We start from the raw sequence: 10384 nt of genomic DNA on the forward strand, positions 1-10384 counted from the left end.
TGAGCTGGAGGTGTTTATAGTGATAGAAACCGGTGAATCCCATCCAAAACCGTACCTCTTTGCTCAGGTCTCGTTCACGTCCATCTCCACACCACATATTGCCTTCTCCTAACTCCTCTCCACCACAACCTGACCCCTTCAAAAAGCAATCATTAGCGAGCGAACCCTCATAAGAAATATCTGGGCCCTAGACTGTCCCGTTCTGACCTTCCCTCGAACCCCCGAAACAGCCGAAAACCTCCCTCTGTCCCGGCCTCGCACTCCCAGCAGCAGCCACCATTCGTCCCTCTCTCGCCACCGCCGTCCTCCCCTCCAGGCCCCGCCCCCACCCGGCGCCCGGCATGGCGCCACAGGGGCGGGAACACCTGGCGGGGCGGGAACACCTGGCGCCACGGGAGCACCAGCAGGGGGCCCGAAGGCGGAGCCCACACCTGCGCCACACTCTCAGCCCCGAGAACCTGCGGACCTTGGCGGAGCGGGGCGGGACCGAGGTGCCGGGGGCGGGGCCGGTGGGTCTTCCCCGGGCCAACAGCGACACGGACCTGGTGAGTTCCCAGGGGCGCTCCTCGCTCACAGCCTCCACACTGGAGCACACTTTGGGGCGGGGCCAGAACCTGGTCATCTCCTGGGACATCAAAGAAGAGGTCGACGCCACTGACTGGATAGGACTTTACCATATAGGTGAGATGGGATTGGTGCTTTGCATGTCAATAGGGAAGTGGGTGAGACGCGATTGGTGCTTTGCATGCCAACAGTGAAGCAGGTGAGACGCGATTGGTGCTTTGCATGCCAATAGTGAAGCAGGTGAGACGCGATTGGTGCTTTGCATGCCAATAGTGAAGCAGGTGAGACGCGATTTACAAGTTACTGAAAGTTCTGGAGTAACACACTTTTCACTAGGAATAATGGATAAACTTGATCTCCAGCATAAAACTCTTTCTTTATCTTGAATATTCAGGACTTTTTATTAGCTCCATTTATAAAACAGCATGGTTTAAAGGTAAACATTGAATGAAAAAGGACATTTTAAATTCTGTGAGCTTGACCTTGGGTGGGTGTTATTCAGCAGACGTTAGCCGTCCATAAAAACAGAGCTATGACTGATTCAAAGTGTCGTAATGTCTTGGCAGCTTGACATTCCTCTGCGAAGCGGAAAGACGAAATCATGACTCACAGCTTTGTGCTCCGTGTGTTAGCACATTGAGCCTTAGCTAAACTGTCTTGAATGATTTGGTTTGATCTTAGCTCTTAGTTGATCTTTTTAATGGTTGTGGTACTGATATGTTCATTTTATGTGTTTATGTAAAACGTAACTTAAGTATATCATAGCTGAACTGAATGTCTGCCAAGGACATTGTAATTCATCAATAATTCATTAAAAGATCGTACAGGTTGAGCATTCCTAATCCGAAAATCCGAAATGCTCCAAAATCCGAAACTTGTTGAGCGCCGACATGACGCCACAAGTGGAAAATTCTACACCTGACCTCACTTGCCCATGTGGGGCTCTGACGCTTTGTTGGCCCCAAGACATCTCTTTATGTATATTCAAATACGGTATTCCTAAGTCCTAAAAAATCTAAATTCGGAACAGTTCTGGTCCCGGGCATTTTGGATAAGGGATACTCAACCTGTAATAGACGTTTTTGGTTTTAACATTGTTTTGAAACAGTTGAATAGAGGCTGCGTTTGATACTTAGGCTTAGTCTTTGGTTTGAGATAAAACTCTGTCTTTCTGATGTGACCCCAGCTATTTCTTTCCACCACAAAGAGTCTTTGCTAAGGCTACCCCTAAGAGCCAACGTGGAAACTTAAGCTGCGAAGACAGACTCAGGGCAGTTCCTGTCTCTCTGGCTGTCTCTTAGTCTCTTAACTCTACACACGTTGTCTCCGTTTCTAATCCCTCCCCACCGCAAAGCTCACGTATCCGAATAATATATTTAAATCAGTTCTGGCCGTCAGTTGTTGCGTTGACGGGAGCAAAAACACGTTCGAATATATTTCCCCACAACGCTATGCTTTATCCTCACGCCCTCTGGTCCCTCTGGTCCCTCTCCTCACGAGATGAGGATCCTCGACTCCGCTGTCACAGAAATATGTGAGACAGAGGGGCTCGGCAATTCATCTGGGCGCCACGCCACAAACTATCGACCAAAAAAGATACCAGGTACTTCATTACCGAGTGCCTGGGTCCCATCCCAGGGGTCTTCTGCATTTCAGCAACTAAGCAGGCGCTGAGTGATGGCCTCACTGTAATCGGGCCCTTGTTAATGGGATCTAATTCAGGTACCGCGAGTCACAAAGCCACACAGGGTGACTTTTTCTACAGGAGGATTTTTTTAAATCTAATTCAATTTTGTTCTTCGTACGCAGGTCTCTCCAGTAGCCACATGTTTAATCCCAATTTTAATCCTACAGTAGCCTACATGTTTAATCCCAATTTTTACATAAATTGGAGGCCAAAAAACATTCAGTGAATTGCTGTGGCTAGGAAGAAGAGTGCAGGACCACGCAACTATGATTTTTGTATCGTAGTTTGAAAGCCAGGCTATTTAACATGGTGGGGCGACCCCTTTACAGATCTGGGCTTTTTGAGGTATAGTATGGGTCACAAAATATTGCACACATGGATAAATCCATTCCATTTGGGAGACAGCCAAGATACACAGACACACGGGCATGAGGCCATGCACATGCATGACATGCAGTCACACACATCAGATAAATCAATACTCAACCTCCTCCACACACACACACACACACACACACACACCCTGTGGTCCCCAGGGAATTTAATGCCGCCCATCACTGTCTGGTCCTCAGATGAGACCTGTCCGTCAAACCTGTGGGACTGTAAGAACCGCGGTGTTAACGGGACCCAGCGAGGACAAATCGTCTGGAGGCTGGAGGCGGGACCATACTTCCTCGACTGTGAGTCTGTGTCTCTTCACAACAGGCATTTCATAACCTTGGTTACTGCTCTGAAGACAAACTTAATCTCTTTGTATTTTACTGATCAAACATCACTTACGTGAAAAGCCAGTTAAAACGTTATCTGTTATCATTCCTATCTAAGGATTTTTAAAAAAATGATTTATTATTATAAATTCTGGATTATTATATAGAGATTATTTATGCTGATATATACATTTTGGTGAAATACACACTGACAATCATTGTGAAACTCTTAAGCTATTTTGTGACAAGTTGTGTTGTATTTGATCAGACGTGGAAACTTGGTGTCATTGTTTTTCTGTATGATTATTTTTCTTTAGCTGAGACCAGGATCTGTTTTAAATATTACCATGGAGTGACTGGAGCTCTGAGGGCCACAACTCCATGCATCACAGTGAAAAATCCTACCATCTCGGTCAGTGTGTGTGCGTGCGCGTGTGTGTGTGGGTGTGTGTGTGTGAGAAAGAGAGACAGTGTGTATATGTGTGAGTGCATCCATGTGTGAATGTGTATATGTGTGAGCAGTGTTGGGGATAAGGAAATACAATGTAACGTGTTACTGTATTTATATTACTTTCCTCCGTAACAAAGTAAAGCATTACAGTTCAAATTTCAGCAATCACATTACTGGATTATTAAAATGTCCTTTCCTGCATTACAGACGCCTTTTCAAACGAATGTTTTTCGTTTATATTTAAATTTAACTTATAAAACAGTTATGGTCCTGGGTGCTAATTGGTCAATACAGCATTTTAGCGATGTTAAAATACATGATTATAGAAGCAGCTATGATGCGACACAGACCTGTTCACCTTAACATGTATCTATAGTATGTAGTATGTATGTATCTATAACATGTATCTATAGTATGACTGCCCACTCTCACTAAGGAGAGATTAGGTCCTTGACAGTAGCTCCTGTTAAATGGGACAAGACTGACAACTGGTTAGTTAGCTAGCTAGCAAGCAAGGTCTGCTACACTTGAGAAAACCCGAAAATATGGTTCAGCCAACCAGGACAATAATATGGAGAGCTTTAGTGTTACTTTTAATCACAAAATACAGATAACACAGCTGTCGGCTGATGATGATTCCAAAACATATTACTAGCTACCCCAGAAACTACCGGAAGTTAACCACTGTATCTGATGTGTCATTTTCACTGTGTAGGCCATTCTACCAGTACTGGCACTGTTCTCTAATTAAAGGCTGATTAGTTATGCCTTTAACTGTGTTCATATTTTGCACTAGGCTGTTGCATTGAAAACACAGTAATGAAAGGATTATGGTGTTTGTCGTTGTATTTTTACGTGGTAAATTGGGGAATTTGTAGTTTTAGAGTGTAACTCAAAAGTAAAGTAATGAGTAGTTAATTACTTTTCAAAAGGAGTAACAAGTAAAGTAATCCCATTACCATTTAAATATGCAATTGGTACTTGTAACTAATTACTTTTTTTGAGTAACTACCCCAACACTGTGTGTTAGTGTGTGTACGTGTATATGTATGCAAGTACGTATGTGTGTGTGTGTGTATATGTGTGTATGTATGTGAGTATGTGCATGTATGCCTGTTCATTGATGTGCATTTGTGTACGCTGATCACTGCTGTCTTCATACTGCGGACAGAGGCAGTGGAAAACATGCTGAAGGCATCTTTAAAACCTCAGAGCAGCCTTGGTGTCATTAAGTGGAGAGTCATGACAAAGCGTCCGCGTCGCAGTCTTCCATTATGCAGTACAACAGCACACTCCGAAGACTCCGACTAGATGTTTCCATAAAAAGAAACAGGGAATGAGATTTACACAGCTACTGAAGGTTATGCTGTGCTAAAAGGGTAGATGTTAAGTGGTTCTGTGACCAGACTAACTCTCTGATGGGGGTCGTCACCATTTTGTGCTGCTCTTAAACACAATATTAATCATAGCAGGTGGCACTGGGTTGATTTGATATGCTTCAGCGCAGGGCAGAGAAAACTGTGTGAAAGACTACCCAGGCAGAACAGCTGAGCCAGTCAATGGCACGATAAAAAAACATGAGAGAGAGAGAGAGAGAGAGAGAGAGAGAGGAAGAGGGAGACAGAGAGAGAGAGAGGAAGAGAGAGAGAGAGAGAGAGAGGAAGAGGGAGGGAGGGAGAGAGAGAGGGAGAGAGAGAAGAAGGGGGGTTTTCAGACATTGACAGACTTCTCTTTTTTTTCCCACAGAGTGATGGTCAAGCAGAGGGGCAGTCATCTGCAGAAAACAGTAGGAAACTGGTCAGATTCACTCTGTCAGGTGAGGACATGTATGTGTGAGAGTGAGAGAGAGAAAGAGATAGAGAGAGAGAGAGAGAGAGGGAGAAAGAGAGAGTGAGCTAGAGAAGGTGAGTGTGTGTGTGTGTGTCTGATTCTTCACTCATATCTTCTCTCTCTCTCTCTCTCTCTCTCTCTCTCTCTCTCTCTCTCTCTCTTTCTCTGTAGACATTCGAGCTGTGGGGCTGAAGAAAGGGATGTTTTTTAATCCTGATCCGTATCTGAAGATGTCCATTCATCCAGGGAAAAGGGGCAGTTTCCCAGCCTGCCCCCACCACGGCCAAGAGAGACGAGCCTCTATCATCGCCAACACCACCAACCCTGTTTGGCATGGAGAGGTGAAACAGCACGGACCCCGCGCTCACACACACTCCTCACGCACACTCTCACGCCTCCATAACACGCCCTCACACACGCTCAGCTGTTACACAAGAAAGCACGTTCACATACACACACACACACACACACACACACACACACAGGACAAGCACACATACACGACAAGCACACATACACACACACCAGACATACACCACAGACACACTCACATACAAAGTCTGTACAAACACAGACCTAATACCCACCCTTTCTCTCCTGCTGCAGAAACACACTTTTGTGGCTTTGGTAACAGACGTTCTAATGATTGAGGTCAAGGACAAGTTTGCCAAAAGCCGACCAATCATCAAACGTTTCCTGGGTCAGCTGAACATCCCAGTGCAAAGACTTCTGGAGAGACATGCATCTGGGTGGGTTTAATATATATATATAGTAGATTTCGATTTGAGACACTGAAGAGACACAGAGTTATATTCTGCATGTTCGCTTGTAAACAGTCTGATACGTGTGTGTATGTGTGTGTGTGTGTGTGTGTGTGTGTGTGTGTTCCCATAGAAACCAGTGTCTGAGCTTCTCTCTTTGTCGTCGCTTACCTACTGACAACGTGAGTGGACAGTTATACCTAAAAGTGGACGTCACCTCCGCTAGTCAAGAAGGTAAGAGAAGGCACACTCACACACACACACACACACACACACACACACACACACACACACACACACACACACACACACCACGCATTCTGATTTACATGTGTTAATGTACACAATGCACAAATCCAAGTACTCTAACTTTTTGGTATTCTCTCTCTCACTCTCTCTCTTTGAAATACTTCCAAAGCCATCTCATTTTAGATGTAAGTGGTGTAAGCACAGAGTACAGTTTTATCATGCGGCTTTATGACACGCTCGAGGGGGACTTTTTATGACAGTAACCTCATTCCTATGCAGTGTCTCTTTTTAATATCAGAGGATTTATATATTGCCTGCTCCATCTCTCTCTCTCTTTTCTTCCTCAGAAGTTTTACCTGAGTCACTGCTGGCTGCTGCTGCCCTGAATGGGGCCCCTGGCACCCCCTCAGACGACGAAGACCTGCCCCACCCGCTTCCCATGACCTCCGGAGGTCTCTCCCCCACTGGCTCCCTGGGCTCCCACAGAAACGGGGATGGGGGTGCTGGTGGGAGCATCACTTCCCCGGAGACGGAGCAGTTTATGGCTCCCCCTAGCCTGGAGGACGAAGCCCCCTCCTCCCCTGACCTCCTGCAGGGTTCCTTCAGTGAGCAGCTGGATGAGATTGAGGCTCCCAAAGGCCCCGGGGAAAGGCCCTTGGGTGCTGCTTCACCCAAACTACGCTCCAGCTTCCCCACCCACACCCGCCTCAGCGCCATGCTCCACATCGACTCCGACGAGGATGAGGAGCGGTCTGCTGCCACCGAAACTCTCACGCCCACCTTCAACGGGGCATCCAGGGGCCTCCCCGCACCTCCCCAAGAACCTGGGGAACGGCCAGAACCCGAAAGGGTAGAAGGAGGAGAGCCAGGGCCTTTAGAGGTTGCCCCCGAGTCTGAAGCGGAGGCGGTGAGTTCGGGAGCCGCTGTTGAGGAGCAGGAGGGGGAGGGGACACCCAGTTCGGTGGTCCCGGAGGTAGAGACGGCCAGCCTGCTGGAGAGGCAGGAGGACGGGGAGCGGGAGAGCAGGGGGGAGCAGAGGGAGGAGGAGGACAGTCACGCACCCAGTGAGGAGCTGGCCACAGAGGTGGATATCTCCTCCATGGCCTCCGACAGCAGTGTGGTCCCTGTTTCTGCCACGCAGGTCAGTGGATTCTGTTCAAGCAACTGCACTTCTGCCTACAGTCACCTGTTACAGGGTTGTAAGAAATTGAAAACAAAATGTCTGTTTGCAATCCATGTTTAGTACACCTCTGTCTAACACACGATCCTACTAAACATCCTATTAGAAATATAAATAGAAATTGACCTGGAACCTCTGCCATTATGAGATGTGAAATTCCTTATTGTCAGTACCTTGTAAAGAGTGTTTTATGTTTCATGGCTCTCTTGCATTTTAGGCTTTATCTGGAATATCCTGTTCTCTTTGTCATGATATATGACTTAAGGCTTTTACTAAAAGCAATGTGACTAAAGTAGTTTTCCATGAATGATGCTGGACACTGTTAAAGGAGAAAAGCCAGCGATTCTAAGAGTACTGTACACCGATGGGGTGCCTGTCGATTTGTGCAGGAGGCAGAGCAGGGGGCAGGAACGGCCATAGACCCGGGGGGAGGAGACGTATCCGATGCCCCGCCCACATCAGATGACCTAGGTCAAAGTGAAGGTGAGGCTCCACCCACTGAAGACCTCGACGTGGAGGCAACGCCACCCCCTGAGCCATCAGCCCCTGAGGTGGAGGCAGAGGAGGAGCCAGAGGAGCCGGAGGAGGACACAATGTCGAGGAGGTGGAGCTTAGAGGCCACAGCAGGCGTGTCACAGGAGGAAGAAGAAGAGGAGGATCTATTGCCATCTTTGGAGGGCGGGTCTGGAGATTCTGAGACATTCATCACAGAGACAGACACAGAAGCAGGTAGGAGCAGTGAACATAGACCTTTATATGTATATAGACCATTATATATACAGTATATATAGATATGACCTTTATATATATAAAAGATGCCGGGCTATTCTTTCTGAGAAAAACTCTTTTTTCCCCTGGTCAGAGCAATTAGCAACTATGTCTAATTGTGTCTGTTCTCCCTTTAAACCTCTTGGAAACAGAGAAATAAATACACATTTGGTGGTTTAGGCCATGTACATGTAAAAAATGGACTGTTTAATGGTGAATGTGTCCTATAAAATAATGTAAAAAATAAAACCACTGAACGTTTTAAGCGTGAATTTAATTTATAAATGTTGAGATGTACTTTGTGTGTTGTACATTGTGTTGTTTTGTTGTGTAGGTCCAGCCCAGGTGAATGGCCACCAGCAGGTTCGTTCCCTCCCCTCTGTAAGACAGGACATCCACCGCTACCAACGCGTGGAGGAGCCGTTACCTCCTAGTAAGTGTTCTTCACATGCAGGCTTGTGTGTGTGTGTGTGTGTGTGTGTGAAAGAAAGAGAGAGAGAGAGAGAGAGAGAGAGACAGAGAGAGACAGAGAGAGAGAGAAACATGCACTGTTATGAGAATTCACAGTTTCAACATTACTTTGAAGTAGAAAGGTTTGCTGCTTCTTCTAGATAAAAAGAGTTTACATAGTCTCTGGAAAAGTCTCTTGATTTTTAAATAGTTTATATCAACTACAAAACTAGGGCGGCATGGTGGCGCAGCGGGTAGTGCTGTTGCCTCACAGCAAGAAGGTTTCGGGTTCGGTTCCCGGCCGGGTGCTCAGGGTCCTTTCTGTGTGGAATTTGCATGTTCTCCCCGTGTCTGTGTGGGTTTCCTCTGGGAGCTCTGGTTTCCTCCCACAGTCTAAAGACATGCAGGTTAGGTGAATTGGAGACACTAAATTGCCCTTAGGTATGAATGTGTGTGTGAGTGTGTTTGTCTGTGTGTCTGCCCTGTGATGGACTGGCGACCTGTCCAGGGTGTTTCCCTGCCTTTCGCCCTATGTGTGCTGGGATAGGCCTAATCAAGATAAGCGGTTTAGATAGTGAGTGAGTGAGTGAACTACAAAACTAAAACATCTCCATATTCTCCCTCTCTTTCTAAGACTGGGAGGCCCGTATCGACAGTCACGGCCGTATTTTCTTTGTGGACCACGTGAACCGGACCACCACGTGGCAGAGGCCCACTGGACCCCCTGCTCCACAGGGCCTGGCCCGCTCCAGCTCCATCCAACAGATGGAGCAGCTCAACCGCAGGTCCGAACTGTCACTACCACACGTGCATTAACACGCGTACACCAACATAAGATTCACCCTCACCTGTCCAACTCTCCCTCTGTCTCTCTGCCTGTCTCTCTGCCTGTCTCTCTGCCGTCTGTCTGTGGGTCTCAGGTACCAGAGCATCCGTCGGACGATGACCAACGAGCGCTCTGACGATCAGGCTGTAGATCTCTTTCCTCCTGATGACGCCGACCTGTTACCCCAGTCCATCTCCGGTGAGACCCCAAAAAACAACATTGTAGTTTGTAACATGCTCTGTGTTACAAGGGAAATACAACGGAAAACAACAAGCAGTAACAAAACAGGACGGCATTTCATCTGTATCAATGTGTATTCTAAGCAAATATCCGTATCCGTTTGGAGTTTTTGAAAAGTGTAATTCCTGTGTGTTTATAGAGTATCCCATGAGCCTCTGCTGACAGAGAGTTCAAATGATGAGACTGAAAATGTTGGCCCCCATCATCTTTCAGTCAGGACCTGTTACTGTATTTGTTCTGTGTGTCTCGTTGAGACATGTGCGAGTTCGGTGTTTTTAATGCGAGTGTGTTTTCGGGTAGAGTATCGGAGGGATGGGTCACTGGGTCAGTCCAGTCCTCGGTCTCGCCTGGCTCTGCTGCTCCAGTCTCCCGGCGCCAGGTTCCTGTCCAGTCCCGACTTTTTCACCGTGCTGCATTCTAACCCCGTGAGTTCACTCCTGTTTTTCTTTCATCACGACTTTTTGATAGAAACCTTTTTTTGTGATTTAAATCAAAGCAGATTTTTTTTTTTTTTTACCCAAAATATCCAGTGACATTTAAATATAGTCCAAATGGGACAACACTTCAGCACAGCTAAATATTTCTTCATATCTCAGAAACACGACAGTTTAATATGACTGGTGGAATTTTTGGTGTTACAGCACATGCCGGGAGCAGCCATAAAAATATAG

General features: G+C 46.7%; 1 protein-coding gene across 1 annotated transcript in view; it reads left to right on the plus strand.

The window, feature by feature from the left end:
- Window positions 1-341: 341 nt before the first annotated feature.
- The window catches only part of hecw2a (HECT, C2 and WW domain containing E3 ubiquitin protein ligase 2a), a 17165-nt gene continuing 7122 nt past the window's right edge, over window positions 342-10384 (plus strand). The window contains exons 1-13 of the mRNA XM_030786363.1: window positions 342-681; window positions 2824-2931; window positions 3276-3370; window positions 5156-5225; window positions 5411-5580; window positions 5846-5988; window positions 6134-6234; window positions 6597-7390; window positions 7819-8158; window positions 8532-8630; window positions 9282-9432; window positions 9568-9671; window positions 10014-10138. Coding sequence (XP_030642223.1) covers window positions 342-681; window positions 2824-2931; window positions 3276-3370; window positions 5156-5225; window positions 5411-5580; window positions 5846-5988; window positions 6134-6234; window positions 6597-7390; window positions 7819-8158; window positions 8532-8630; window positions 9282-9432; window positions 9568-9671; window positions 10014-10138 — 2640 coding nt within the window. The remainder of the gene's footprint in view (window positions 682-2823; window positions 2932-3275; window positions 3371-5155; window positions 5226-5410; window positions 5581-5845; window positions 5989-6133; window positions 6235-6596; window positions 7391-7818; window positions 8159-8531; window positions 8631-9281; window positions 9433-9567; window positions 9672-10013; window positions 10139-10384) is intronic.

This window comes from Chanos chanos, chromosome 10 (genome assembly GCF_902362185.1).
Source record: "Chanos chanos chromosome 10, fChaCha1.1, whole genome shotgun sequence".
Taxonomy (NCBI): Eukaryota; Metazoa; Chordata; class Actinopteri; order Gonorynchiformes; family Chanidae; genus Chanos; species Chanos chanos.